Source organism: Daktulosphaira vitifoliae, unplaced genomic scaffold, assembly GCF_025091365.1.
Source record: "Daktulosphaira vitifoliae isolate Bord-2020 unplaced genomic scaffold, ASM2509136v1 Scaffold_1, whole genome shotgun sequence".
NCBI classification, from domain to species: Eukaryota; Metazoa; Arthropoda; class Insecta; order Hemiptera; family Phylloxeridae; genus Daktulosphaira; species Daktulosphaira vitifoliae.
In genome coordinates, this window is record NW_026099572.1 from 30,449,117 (window position 1) to 30,465,008 (window position 15,892).

General features: G+C 21.6%; 1 protein-coding gene across 3 annotated transcripts in view; it reads left to right on the forward strand.

Moving 5' to 3' along the window:
• The first annotated feature begins 2,878 nt into the window (after positions 1-2,878).
• LOC126894032 (protein spire homolog 1) overlaps positions 2,879-15,892 on the forward strand; it is an 18,774-nt gene continuing 5,760 nt past the window's right edge. Inside the window, exons 1-14 of one of the 3 annotated variants that reach the window (XM_050664667.1) lie at positions 2,879-2,996; positions 3,069-3,151; positions 3,232-3,526; positions 4,560-4,627; positions 6,067-6,184; positions 6,428-6,564; positions 6,695-6,883; positions 8,372-8,404; positions 8,621-8,872; positions 9,016-9,127; positions 9,187-9,264; positions 9,334-9,467; positions 12,359-12,446; positions 13,717-13,880. In XM_050664667.1, the coding sequence (XP_050520624.1) occupies positions 3,262-3,526; positions 4,560-4,627; positions 6,067-6,184; positions 6,428-6,564; positions 6,695-6,883; positions 8,372-8,404; positions 8,621-8,872; positions 9,016-9,127; positions 9,187-9,264; positions 9,334-9,467; positions 12,359-12,446; positions 13,717-13,880 (1,638 nt within the window). In that variant the 5' untranslated portion in view covers positions 2,879-2,996; positions 3,069-3,151; positions 3,232-3,261. Of the gene's footprint in view, positions 3,152-3,231; positions 3,527-4,559; positions 4,628-6,066; positions 6,185-6,427; positions 6,565-6,694; positions 6,884-8,371; positions 8,405-8,620; positions 8,873-9,015; positions 9,128-9,186; positions 9,265-9,333; positions 9,468-12,358; positions 12,447-13,716; positions 13,881-15,892 lie in introns of all 3 variants that reach the window. The other 2 variants (XM_050664666.1, XM_050664668.1) reach the window with 2 other exon arrangements.

Sequence of the window (15,892 nt, forward strand, 5' to 3'; positions counted from 1 at the left end):
ATAAATATAATGAAAATCTATAACCTACTAGTTCTAAAAATACCACAGAACTACTTTTTTCAATGTAATAATAATACGATAATTAAAATTTTTATAAATTTATTTACTCAAAATATTTGTTAAGTATTGCAATTGATTATAAAATAATCAACATTTTTTCCTACTAGCTTTAGAAAATAAATGTGTAAATATAATTAAAACAAAATGAAATCTTACATTCTCTATTTATAAACAGAGCAAAGAAATACATTAATGAAATAATAAAAAAATGACCAATTTGATTAAAGATAACAGGAAATTTGTTTATAAATTAAAATGTACAAGTTATAAGTTATAAGTTAATTATTTATAAGTTATAAGTTAAAAGATAACAATGGTAATAAAATTGTCTATCATGAAATAACAGATTTGTTGATATTTATGGGGATTGATTGTCTTATGTAGATTACTATTCAACTATAATTTAATTAATGTAAATTACAACATATATTCAGTTTCAAATGAAGTGTAAAATTAAAATTTTAAACTATCATACAAACATAACAAGAATATATACTAAAAATAGAAGAAAAAATAATAATAATGTAGTGAAAATGGTGCTTGAATGTGTATCGAATTGACTAAACCGACATTATTTACAGCATACATATGATAAAATTAATTTACTTATAATACTAATGGGCAATAGATAACATATAAAAAAAAAAAAGACTGTCCGGAAGTCTATTAATAGCAATAATTTTAATTTATTTGAGTGACAAATTCAAATAATCGTTTTCAGCTGTTGGAAACAATATATTAGATAACATAAAAATTACTTGGAAAATAAAATTGAATGATTACTAATATTTGAGCAAATGAATACTGAAGACAATCAAACCATATAGTAAACACGCAAATTCAAATATAATATAATTTAATGAAAAAATTGGCAACGTGGCATCGATAAGCGTTAGGAACGTTTTTAACGCTTCGTCCCTTTTAATTCTACAGACTTATCAAAGCAACGTTGCCAATATGCTTAAAAACTTATTGCTATACCACCGGCCACGAGAAAACACATCTGAGTTACTATTGTGTAAGATAATAGTCTTTGTGTTCTCTCATGCAATATAGTCTCTGAACCATACATCTAAGATCATTCAGCCGATTATGAGAATTTTTCGCTTTTACTACTTGAATCGATTGATTTCAGTATTCATTTTCAATATGAGTATATCAAGAATGATTATTTTTCATCATTACCTAATAATAGAAATGTCTAGACATTTCTCAGTAGCACTTTCCACTCGGCTACATATGAAAATGCTATTAAGTTTCGTAGTACTGGTCTTAATGTTATTATCGACCAGTAATTTTCTTAGTTAAATAATTTATATTTTAAGCTAGGTAAATATATATATTTTACCATTAAAAAAAAAAATGTTACTCTTATAAGGGATAAAAGTCGGACTTAAAAAGTATTTAGCCACTTTTAAATCGAGGGATAAATACTACTCAATAAAACCAAAAAAATATTTTTAATATTATTATTATTTAAAAAAAAATATAGCGATACATGAAAAATTATTCACTCTGTAAAACTATTAAAATTTTTTTTAGTTATATTCCAATCAATTTTTATTTAAGTATTAGACATTTATTAAGTTTATAACTTTGTAAAAAACTAATAATATTTTTAACATTTTAATTTACAAGTTTAATAAGAAATATTGGAGTGTATAACCGATTTTAACGCTCCTCTGAAAAATTAAGGTGTTTGTGTGAAGCGTAGATAATTTATAGGGATAGGATTAATTATAGGCAATAGGCTTATGTGAAAACATAAGCCCTATACTAATATTTGTTATAAAATGGCTAACATAATACATAAATTATTTTTTTTGTGCGGGGTGGGGTGGTGGATAAGACGCTCTAGTTGTTTTTATTATTATGTAATTCACAAAAAGTTTAATTTGAAGTTAAGGACATTCGTTTTTTTTAAAAGCAGAACTAATTTATGTATTAGTAAATATTTTTAAATCTTTATTTAGTAAATATTATGGTTTAACAAATTTAATAAACAAATCGTTTACAATACATTTAATGCATTATTTTGTACCAACAATTAAAATTATTAATGGGTTTGTATAACTTAAAAAAATAGTTAAATTAAAAGAATGAGGGACGAGCTTCTAATATTTTTTTTCTACTAATATACTCATGATTAATTTTTTGCTAATAACTTTCCTAAAACAAAATATTTATTATTTGTCAAGATGTAAGGAAATTTTTCAAGTATCATCTTTGATTTGTATGTGCCTGGTTTCTATTAATGAAATCATAAAAAAATATTGTTATAATAGATAAATTATTTCAAATAATTTTTTCTACTTATTAGTTTACAAAATTAATTGACTAACAGAATATAGTATAGTAAATAGGATTAACTTCATTATATTATAAATTTCTAATGTAATGAATTAATTCAAGTTGTTACTTAATAAAAATTAACTACAATCTTAATATTCAATTGGAGGTATATTTTATGTATTAAATCCCCTTAAACAGTATCATATTAAGGGGAATATTTTAGGTGATAGAGAAAAATTTTTCGGAGCAATGAAATTTCTAAAACTGCCGCAACTAAAATAAATATTATTTATCAAAACATTTTTTTTTTTTTTTATGATAATTGTTATTTCCATTTTTTTTAAGGGGGTGTTTGTAAATTTTTGATCAAAAAATGTTATATATTCAAATTTTAATCAAATATATACAACCAGGCAAGTAAAAACTTTTTTTTGAACAATAGTTTTATATTTTCAAAGAGTAAACACTGATATTTCAGTCGTATGTTTTTACCATTATTATTATTTTTTTTATCACAACTTAACAAAATAATATTAATAAGAACGAAAGAATACAACTCGACGTTTCGATATTTGTCGTTATCTAATTAACATTAATATTGTAGTTAAAAATAATTACTTGTTTACATCGCAAGAGATATTTAAGTAAGTTACTGTTTTTTGTATTTCTTATGCGTTTGTTTGAAAAAGTTATGTAACGGAAATAAACATTTTTAGTCACAGTGTTAATAACATTAACATTTACGCGATGGTGTTCTTTGCTTTTTGTGTTTAATAATTAAGTGTCTACATAACTCTAGGTAATTATTTATTTTGAACTGTGTTCATATTAAAATCAAGTTGTACAATGATGAAATTTAACTTTTATTTTGGACAATAGTGCTTCTAGAACGTATGTATATAAAATAAAATGGATGGTTCTAACACTCAAAAACCTTGTCTGTGTAAATTGGATGAAGATGACTGTGTTTCTTTAATTGATATAATAAAATCATTTAATACCCCGGTTAGTGAGGAACATGCATGGGCTTTATGTTATCAATGTACTAAATGCTTTAAGTATGCATTTGAACATGAACCTAGTAAATGTCGGGTAGTAAGAAATTTAAATGAAGTTCGTATACATAAAGATGGATACATACATCCTTGTACTATCATTGGAAATTCTGAAACAGGTATGTCTAATTACATTGTTTTTGTTTGTAAAATTTGACATTTACATTAAAATTTGTTTAAAATTTATATTTCTGACAGATTTTTTTATATTTATAAATATATAAAGTATAAGTATTGTCTTAACAGATAATAAAAGATGAAAAAATAATTTTCTTTGATATAAAATATGTTTAATGTATCCAGAAATTAAAATATCCCTAACTTTAGATTAATAAATATAAGTTATTAAGTTATTTGCCTAATATGCATTTAAGTATATTCACATAATGCTTATATAATTTTTTTCTATTTTTCAAATAATTCATTATATTATTTTGAAAAAGAGTTTGCATAATAACAAAAATTGTTTTTATCAACTTTAAAAAGATTTTTTCTAAGTTCAACATTTTATATCTAGTTATTATTATAGACAAACTAAACATTCTTTATATACTTACTACTTTTAGGTCTAACTAATATCAAAAATTTAATAACTCATAACTTTTATTAACTTATGATAAATTTTATTTGTAATTTTCATAATGGTATGTTAATTAAAGGATAACATTTTCTAAAACATTATAATGTTCAAATATTAATATTAAGTAAAAAATAAATTCTTATGGTATATTTCATTTGTGCAGAATTCAATCATGAAGTCAGAACACATGCCTTTACACGTTATATTTTTAAAAAAATTAAATAAATTATAGATTTTATATTACATTTAATATAATTTATTATTTTATTTTGACTTCTCTTTAACACGAATAAACTTGAAATAACTTGTTTCGAAAAGTTATTCTTAAAAGAAGAATTGTTAAATAAATACTGAAGTTTATACTACTAGGAATAAACTTGTTTACATTTATATATACTATTATTAATATAATTTGTTTATAGTAAACAGTAAATTTTTCTGAATTTTTATTTATTATGTCAATATCTTTCATTTGCTAGAAGCAAAATCTCATTCTACCGTTATTTGATTTAATAGTTTTAATTGATTTTTACCTTATCAATTATTATATAAACTTTTTTCTTATATTTTAGCTGCAAGTTTTGAAAATATAGAAAAACATGGCAATGCAAATGATGAAAAAACTGTTCTGAAGAAACATGTAAGTTTTTCAATAATATCACATTTACAGACAAATTAGATAGTAAAATATCCACTAAATAATTTTAGATTTTTATGGTAATTTTTTGCAAAAAGATAATCTAGTGAAATTTTGTTATTCTAAGGTTATTTTATTCACTTTTATTGAGAATATTCTGCTGTATTTGGGAATACAGCTCTTATTTTCAAATTTTGGTTAAATTTTATAATATTATTATTTTAAACTGATAAAACATTTATTATTGGGTTATAATATTTCTTATTTTTGTCTCCTGAAAGCTACTATGTTCAACATGACCACCTTCTCATAATATCCATTCATTTACATGAAACAATTGAGATATGTTTTTATTTATGTTAAATATTTATTAATATTTTAACATTGTTTTTATTTAATATAACTGATTATTTAGTAATATGTAATTAATAAAAAATAAATTTAAATGAATAAATTTTTCACAATAGACTGAAAATTGATTTATATATTTTTAAACAATTATTTTTATTTATTTATAAACTTTTATTATGAGATTTAAAAAAAACTTTTACATTTTAAAATGTAAAATCTTCAATGATAATGTACAAAATGAGTGTATATTAAATTAAACAGTCCTTATTATCGGGTTTATAAGCAGATATGATTTGTTAAATAAAAAAATTAATTATTATTTTAGTATAAAATAAATCTTAGTATGTTGGATAGACTTATATAAAATTATATTCTTTTGGAAAAGATGAATTAAACATTACCAGAATGTTATTATTGCAAAAATGTCAGATATTATTTTTTGTCAAGTCATTAGTAATATATTTATTTGTGCTAATAATTTTTCTACCAATATTTAAATATTAAAGATTTATTTATGTAAAATTTAAAAACAAAAATGTAGTTTTAATAGTGATGATAATTAAAAACTAATGACTGTCCAACTTCTTTATAGTAGTTTACTTATCAAATTATTGAAAAAAATTTATTTCAATTTTTATTCCAGTAGTTAACATCATTAGTTTAATGCCTAAATACAATAATTTGTTTTTTTTTAAAATTTAATTATTACCTTTATTTAATGTTTAATTATATTGAATTTTAATAAAGATGTTATTAAAGTTAGAAACACCATATTTCATACTATATTTAAAAATTGGTATTATATGTATGTTCATTAAATAATGATGGTAATTTCAAATTGAAAAAAAATTAAAACTACAAATATAACTAAAATGAAATATATATGTGTATTTTGCACATTTGATATGTATCCATATGAAATATAGGATACAATATTTAAGAGGTAGTTCATAATATTCAATAATTAAATCAATTAAAAATGATATTATCTAATTTGTATAATAAATGATAGTTGTGGTATATAAAAAATGTTAATTATGATTTAAAAAAAAAAAAAATGTAATTGTTAATATTGAATATCATAATTATAGATAATAGCTAGTTTGGGATACATAGTTTTTCAAGTTTTAGACTTTGGTATTGATGAGGATGAAGAAAGATCATTGAATCCTGAATTAGAATCTCTTATAAAACGAATGGTTGCTTCTTGTAAGTAAATTTAGAATATATAAATAGTTTATTTAACTACAGTAGTTTTTAATTTTCAATTATAAATGGTAAAAACTTTTTAAAATTTAATGTTAAGTATATTTAAGTCAACAAATTATTGATTCCTAAAAATTATGTTACCCAAAAAAAAGTTTTTTAAGGATTTATTATATTCTAAAATAATTATTATTGTCTTATTTTAAATATGATAACTTTTTTATATTAATGTGGGTGTTTTGTCAGTTGAATATAGCTGTGATGCTCAATCTATTGACCAAGGCCAATCTGGAGAAACTGATGATGAAGGAATTGAAAGAGATTCAGCTGAATGTGAAGAAACCTTACAAAATAATCTCACCACGTTTGATGATGTATTAGAAGTAAATACTATTTATTACTTAAATATTTTTATATCCAATAAAATAAGACCTTTTTTTTATTTTATGAAAACAAATTAGCATTTTAAAATGTTTAGAATAATATGCACAAATTATGTAATTTTATCTTCAGGAATGTAGCAAACATATTGGAATATCAGGGTTAGGTTCTGAAACACACTATAAAGCAGTATGTAGAGCTTTAGTAGCAGAAGCTTTAGAACTATCTTCATTTTTAAATAAATTATCAGATGGTTCAGTTTGTTTACGACATAGAAATTCAAGTTCATCAGAATTAAGTACATTAGATTATAGTGATTGGGTAAGTTCAACATTATTATTTTTTAAATTATGTATTTTTATGTTTAATGTTTTATTAAATATTTGAAATTTGATTCTTTTCATTTTACATTTTTATATTTCAACTTTATTATTTTGGAGTATTGATTTTTTAAGTTTATTCAAGATAAAAAAAAAGAAAAGTTCATTATAGGTTATTATTATTTTTATTGGTTATTGAATAAAGCTAGAATAGAAGTATACGTTCTTAATTAGTACATTAAAAATAATTAATTTAACCATTATTAAAAATATTAAAAATCTTTGATTGATTATTACTAAAGCTATGTGATTTTGTTTTATTTATAATCTGATATATTTGATAAGTAAAAAAAAAAAATATATAGATTAATATTTTTTTTTTATGCACATCACTGCTTAGTTTATTAATTCCTTAAAAATGTTTAAGATATCAACTTTTACACAATAATTTAGATTAAAATTTGTATGCATTTTATACAGCATAGTTAGTTTAAAGATTCAATATTTATTTGACTTATAATGGGATGTACACATATTTTTTTTTTTAACCATACATAAAAATAAAATTATTATGAAAATAAAAAGGATAACACCAGCACAGTTGGAAAGCGGCATAGTGGTGATAATATAATAATAGATGATATTTGATAGTAATTAAAATCAAAATTATAAAAATTACTTCATTGAGTATTTACTAAATTGAACAATAATTTTTATTTGTGTAATTTTACAAATTGTGATGTTTTAAAATTTCACTAAAAATTAAAGGCTTTTTAAATAGTTGGGATGTTTTAAGCTTTAATTTAGTATATGTCCTGAGAATGCAGGCGTTTCAGATCATATAAATAAATTGACTTTAAAAAAATATTGTCATACGTGGGTAAAACTTTTCTAGTATTAAATTTTTTGTTGGATTTTCATAAAAAGCTTACCAAAAGTAAGCTTGTTATCTGTAGTATATTCCTTTGAAATTTCATTAGGATCAGTGTTTTTAAAATAAAGTTATAGTAGTTTTAAAATACAGACAATTTTTTTGAAAAAGCCATTTTTAATAAAGTTTAATTTTGAGATATTTTTCTTATTTTTGAAATTTGAGGTTTTTTCTAATTTTTGGCAATGATTCACTATTTAGAAAACGTGTTCTTTTAACACATAAATTTACAAAATCGGTTTCAATGACAGCTGAAAATTTCATGGACAAAAAAAAATACATGGTAAACTAATACTTTTCTTAGCTTTGCATCAAAGCTAAAAATTAGCAATTATTTATTATAAAAAATGCACTACTTTCAATAATAAATGTAAATTATTATTTAAACCATAATAAAATTTTCACATCCCTAGTTACTACTACTTGTATCATATTAATTTAAATATTTCAAGTACTTGCTAAAAATCTTATTCAAACAATATTATGTTAATAAATTGTACATACCCTTTATTACAAGTGTATTTAATTTGGTATATAATATACTTTTGCATTGCAAAGCTGTCTAGTCGCAGAAAATGGAGTATTATGCAAGTATGTTTTGATTTTTTATACATTATGAAGTTTCTTAGAAAACAACTTATTATCATTTAAAAAATTGAGTTAACAATCTTAAGATAAGATTTATTTATTTAAATTTTGTCAAAAGTCATTTTTATTTCATTTTGATTGTAATTATTAATAATTTTAATTTTATAAAATTTCAATTTTTATTATGTAGTATATTACTAAATATGTTTTTAATTACAGGCGCGCTTATGGATACAATTAATTCGTGAACTCCGACGTGGTGTTCAACTAAAAAAAGTTGATCGAAGACCTCATGTAGGAGGTGAATTTGTTGAATATGCTTTAACTCCATATGAAATGTTAATGGATGATATAAGATCTAGGAGATATACTTTAAAAAGAGTAACTCCACCTGAGATTCCTGCAAGAATTCAAAGAGATGCTCATGATGCTATTCTTGAATTTATTAGGTCTAGACCTCCCTTAAAAAGTGTAAGATTTATTTATAATAAAATTACAAATTTTTTATTATAATTGATTTTATGCAGTATTTATAAATATATTAATAAAACTACCACAAATTTTCTTTAAAAAAAAAAAAAAAAAGATAAGTAACAATTTTGTTTATATTTTAGGCAGCTGAGAGAAAATTAGCTCCCAAGCGACAAGATAAACTTTCACCCAGGGAACATTTATTAGAATGTATTAAAAGTGGAAATGTTAAATTACGTTCTACTTCATTAACTAGTAAAAAATGTTTATTAACAATTGTTATGCTACATTATTGCATTTTATGCTTCTTTTAGGAAATTCACTACGAAACATTAAATCTACAAGATCAACATCAAGTCCTCCAAGTTCTTCCCGGCTGAATAAATCCAAAAGTATTTAAATTAAAATTAAATGTTTTTTTTTTTATATTTAATATTTTAACTTTTAAATATTTCTTTTAGTTCACTATGATGATTTTTTAAAGAAAAATCCAGAGGAAGATGTAACAATGAACAATTCAATTAAAAACATGCTAGATTCTAATAAAGAACGCAAACTTATCAAAGTTGATTTTTCTGCATTAGCTCGTTTAGTGGTAAATAAAAATTTTTAATATTTTAGCTTTGATGTGAAGCTGAGAAGGTATTAATTTTACTATGATGCGTTTTTTTTTGTGATTGATACCACTTTTTCTTAGATCTCACCGAACCTATTGCTTTCAATAATACGTCAAAAAATCACAAATCGTATTTAGTAAAAGACATTATTCCAAAAATTGAAATAATTTCCCTCATTCCCCATAAATGGGGAAAACCTCCAAAAAAATTACAAATTTAAAAATCCCAAATTTTCGAAAATTTTTTTACTTAAAATTGCTATAACTTTTTTAAAAATAACCGAATCAACATAATTCTTTTTTTTATAGATGTATGATGTCTTTATCTATCATTTGGTATATTTTTTTTTTATATGTGACCCTTTACTTGCCCACAGGGGGAATTTAAAATGACAACTTTTTCACAAAAAATTAATTTTTCAACTTAACTTTTAAAAGTGTTTCCGAAACACTGACACTTTTATGTATATTTTAAATTAAAGCTTATGTAATGTTCTTTAATATTAAGTAAGACTTTATTTTGTCTTCATGGTGAAAATGATTACCCTATTCAAATATATGCTATTTTTGTGTTAAAATTCTCAATTTTGTATTTTATTTTATTTTAAAAGACATTACAAAAGATTTTGAGTTAGAAAAAAATTGTTTAACTCATTTGATTTTTATCTCATTTAAATTCAATAACTTAAATGAATACCAATAACCCCATCACTGTAATCACCCCTCGTTTGAAGAAATTTCTTATTCACAATAAAGTTTTTTTACTATATGGTTTTTTTTGTGATTCATTTATTTTCTTAGCTCTCACTTGATCAACTTTTATTCAAAATACATCAAATAATTTCAACTACTATCTAGTTAAAGATTTTACCCTCAAAAATTGAAAAAATTTCCACTTTATCAATTACAAAGTTACTTAGCCCACATTTTCCATATAGACAATTAAAATCATTCATTTCCATTTTTTTTAAAATATTTGTCGTCGAATTAGGTATGATAAAAGGTTTCAACTACAAAATTAAATAATTTTGCTTAGTAATTTATTAATTTTTCAACTTTATGTGTGTATTTTACTAAGAGTCAATAATATTCCAAATTGTTTGGTAACAAGTTGTTATATAAATAATTTCTAAAAGGAATAATTATAGTTTCACCTGAATTTAACAAAAAAGTTTTACAATTATAATCATAATATTTATAATACAATCAATTGAGTAGATTTTTTTAACAACTTTTTTTTATTGGTTTTTTTAGTTAAAGTAAATCATTAAAATAAATTATCTTCTGAATATTTCTATTGTAAAATATTTTTAATCATCAAAATTTACATAGAAATGATTACTATGATTTTAATGATTAATCTTAACAGTACTATTTTTTTAATTCTCATAACATTTTCTATTTAATAATGTAAATTTTAAACTTGAAATTGAGCTAAAAATTATGGTATCAAATTCAACTATTTTTTTTTTATAAACTTAAAAATACCAAAAAAATAGGTTAAAAATGTTATTTTGCACTGATTATTTTTAAAATATTAAAAATCAAAATCTGTTATAATTTAAAAACAAATGATATGTGTTTTTAATTATTTTTTATTGTAATAAATCATTTCAAAAGAAATATTAATAATTTTTATGTAACTTTTGGTGTTTAAATAGATGATATAATTTAAATATTCAGAACTATTTTCTTTATAGTTATATATTATAGTTTTTATCTAATTAGTAATAATATCAAAAATTATTGGTGATGGAAAACATTTAATTGCTGATATATAATTAGCACGAAAAATTAAACAATAAAAGTTAATTTTTTGCTCTGATGAAAATTTATTGCAGACCATTTATTCATAATTAACAAATTATTATCTAAAAAGTTTTGTGTCAAACCCTTCAATTTTCATACACGTTTGACATAAATGTTATATCTAATTTATAATTTTTATAAATTCTCCAAAAAATCACAATATTCAATTATTAAATATCAATTTCATACTATATTTAATTGCTACAATATATATTTATTCATATATTATACTTTTGAATCTAAGAACTACTAATCAAGAATAATAAAGGAAATTGGAATTAATTTTGCTTTAGGTACAAATGCTATAAATCAGTATTTTTCAATATTTTTATTCTTGAGACTTCCATTTTGAATTTTGAATTGTTTAGTGACTCCTACTATAGACATAACAATCATTCAGGGTAAACCATTTAATTAATTGCAAAATAAATACAATATTGGAAAAAAAATGTTTTGTTTTCTTTAGTTAGATATAACTATTGAATTATTAACTACTCATTAACTTTTTAGCTTCATCCCTTAAAACTCATGAGGTTTCAACTTTATTTTTTTAATCTGAAGCTTAGATATTTAACTATATTATGAAATAGGAAATTATCTAATTAAGAAAATAACAAGTTAAGAACAACTTTTGGACCAGTACTTCATAATTTATGACAATTTTAAAATATAGACTAGGGAGTGAGGTATGACTATGTATATCTTTAGTCACTTGTTGATTGTATAACTATCTCATTCAGATATAAAAATGTTAATAACTTCCAAAGTACTGATCAAACAACAAACATTGTGGTTTGCAATAAATAAATTACTTATATAATTATCTCAGTTCGAAACACATTATGCTCCATTGAGTAAGTTAACCCAGAATCGATTCCACTGGACGAAGTTATGTAGGTTTTCCTCCTTAATAGAAGTATAACTTTAAAAGAGGACATTAAACTTACAAGGAGAATAGTTTAATATTATTAATAATGGTATAAAAATTATCCAAAATATACATTAATTTACACATTTTTAAATTTTAATATTTTTTTATTTATTTGTTTTATCAATTTCAGAGTTCAGATTCTGAAGAAGAAGAAGATGATCAAAAGAGTTCAACAAGTAGTCAAGATAATTTAACTTTTACAGCTAAAACAAGTAAAGGTAGTGACCCAAACCAGTTCATTTGTGATAGTCCTTATGAATTAGATGCAATTACACAAAGAAAATCTTGTTTAATATCTTGAAAATACCTTAGAAATATACACAATTTTTGAAACCTGAGATTTAAAATAATTTATCTATTTAATTCAATACAATTTTTATTTACTATTCTATATTTATTTTTTACTTAAAAAATTTCTTATATTTAACTTTCATCTGTCTGGATTATATTTGACTTTTACAAAACAATACATAACAAATCTTAATTTATAAAAAATAATTTTTACCCTAATTTTGGAGTTTGTTTTTTAAATTTTGATAAAAATCAATTTTAAAATAAATTATTAAAATAAATTGCCCCAAATTTATAGTAAAAATTTGATGTATTTAATTTTAATTTTTATTATTTTTAAAAATTTTGCATACATGAGAACTTCAACTATTTAGAGGGACTAAACTTATTAATTATATTTATATTATGTAAATAAAAATTTCACATAAATCAAACTTTTTTGTTTATTTAATTATTTTTAGTTTGTAATAAAAAGCTTTTTACTTATTTTTTTTTTTTTTGTAAATACTTATACATATTTTTTGTACAGAAATTATTTTTTTTATACTATAATATAGCAATTTATTAGACAATTAATATTTATTTTTTATTGGCATTATTAAGGCAATTTAAAAATTCTTATCATCATTATTTTTGTGAAAATGAATTAAGGTAATGTATTTTTCTACTTAATTTTGGCAACATTTTGCATGATTTTCTTTTTTGAATGCTTTTGCTTATAGTTAATCATTAAAAAATTAACAGTACGATAAATTAGATATCGGTTTATCTAATATTAAGCTAGATTAGAGAGTAATCTAATATTAATATTGAAAAATAATTTATATCTCTCATTCTATTGTGCTCGTATAAATTCTAAAAATAATAATTATCTGAAATAGGTAATGGTTTAAATTTATATTTTTAACTATGTGGGTAAATTATGTTAATAAATTCTGCTAAAAGCATCTATCACAACATTTATTTTCTTAGTTATCATTTTTATTAGTAGTATTGATTAAAATTAACAAATTTTTTAATGTATTATTATAATAAATTTTAAAAAATTTTTGCAATAAGTTTTTCTTTAATAATTCAACATTTTCTCTAAATATTATACAACAGGATTATAATAAACAGCTATTTTAAATATTTAACTATTTTCAAAATGTTAAAGATTTTTTTATTAAATTTAGTTAATTAAATTTTTTAATGTAGAAAAAGAAGAATTACTGGGTTCATCACCTAAAAATTTTCATTCTTTAAGAAAACAACATAGGAGACATACAATTGCAGATCAGTCATCATTATCATTTATGAAACCAATGGGAGTATGGAAACCATTACGTAGACAGACAATTTCTAAGCCAACATTACCAAATGTAAGGAACATCAAATTATCTATTGAATTATATGTGATTTATACAGATAAATTATAATATAATTTATCTATGAATTAATAATTTTTAATTAGAAATTTGGAAAATTAAATGTTTATTTTATTTTCCAATTTTTTAATTAATTCTAAAAATAATTAAATTAAATTTTTAACTTTATAATGCTATAGCTTTTTGAAAAATGTATGGATCAATATAACTTTTTTTTTAGATGCATGATATCTTTACCTATCATTTGGTATATTTTTTTTATAAATCTGACTTTTTACCTACCTACAGGGGAGGATTTAAAATGACAACTTTTTCACTAAAAATTTACTTTTTCAACTTAACTTTTGAAAGTGTTCCAGAAAGTCTGACAATTTTATATATATATTAAATGAAAGCTAATGTAATTTACTTTATTATGCGAAAAAAAAATTTCGGACTTTATTTTATCTTCACGGTGAAAATGGCTACCAAATGCTATTTTTGTGTGAAAATTCTCGATTTTATTTTATTTTAGCTTCGATGCGAAGCTGAGAAGGTATTAATTTTACTATGATGTGTTTTTAGCTTCGATGCGAAGCTGAGAAGGTATTAATTTTACTATGATGTGTTTATTTTTTTTTTGTGTCTTACCACTTTTTCTCAGCTCTCACCGAACCGATTTCTTTCAATGATACGTCAAAAGATCACAAATCGTATCTAGTCGAAGACATTACCCTTAAAAATTGAAAAAAATTCCCTCGTTCCCCGTAAAAGGGGGAAACCTCCAAAAAAATTACAAATTTAAAAATCGCTAATTTTCGAAATTTTTTCAATTTTTTTTACTTAAAAGTGCTATAACTTTTTCAAAAATGAACATATCAATATAATTCTTTTTTATATAGGTGTGTAATATCATTACCTTTCGTTTGGTATATTTTTTTCATAAATTTAACCCTTAACCTGCCCACAAGGGGCGATTTAAAATGACAACTTTTTTCACAAAAAATTAACTTTTTCAACATAACTTTTGAAAATGTTCCGGAATGACTGACACTTTTATATATATATTAAATTAAAGCTTATGTAATATACTTAAATTTAAAAAAAAATTAATAAATAAATCTAACCCTTTAAATGCTCACAAGAGGGAGTCAAAATAATTTTTTTTTTTTTTAGTTAAAGTAAATCATTAAAATTAATTCAGTTCTGGATATTTCAATTGTAGAATCTTTTTAAATACCAAAAATTACTTAGAAATGATACTATGATTTCTATTTAGGTGTTCTATTACGATAAAAATGCAAAAAAATAATGAGTTTTTCTGATAAATATACTGTAAATAGTAATTATAAAATTTCCTGACGACATATTAATCTTAAAAATAACATTGTTTTAATTCTCATAAAATTTTTTTATTTAATGTTTCATTCTAGTCAACAAAGGTGTAATTTTGGAGAATAGCAGATAAAATTCCCAACCAAATTTTTTTTTTTTAAAGTAGGAAATTGGTGGATTATTCCAAAAGCAACATCAACTCTTATTTCTTTAATTATATCCTGATTAGTAATTCTTTGATTTTAAAATATAATATATGAATATATACTAATTATAATTATTAAATTTAGTATGAAATTGATATTCAATAATTTAATATTGTAATTTAAACGGGGAAATTATAAAAATAATAAAGAAGTTATATTTTGCTTTACTTTTACGTGTATAAAAATTTAAAGGGCTTGATACAATAATTTTCAATAAAAACTGTTTGTTACTATAAAAAAATGCACTGGACTACAAGGAACTTTCATCAGAAGCAAAAATATACTTTTCTAAATCAACTTTTCGCGTTGTTTTCAAATCTGCACTAAGACTATTTCTATCACTTCTAATTTTTTATATTATTACTAATTATATATATAAAATAATAATTAAAAGAAAAAAAAATTTGTTTTCAAATTATTACTGATTTGATTTTTAATATGTTAAAAATAATCAGTCCAAATTTTCAATTTTAACCTATTTTTTTG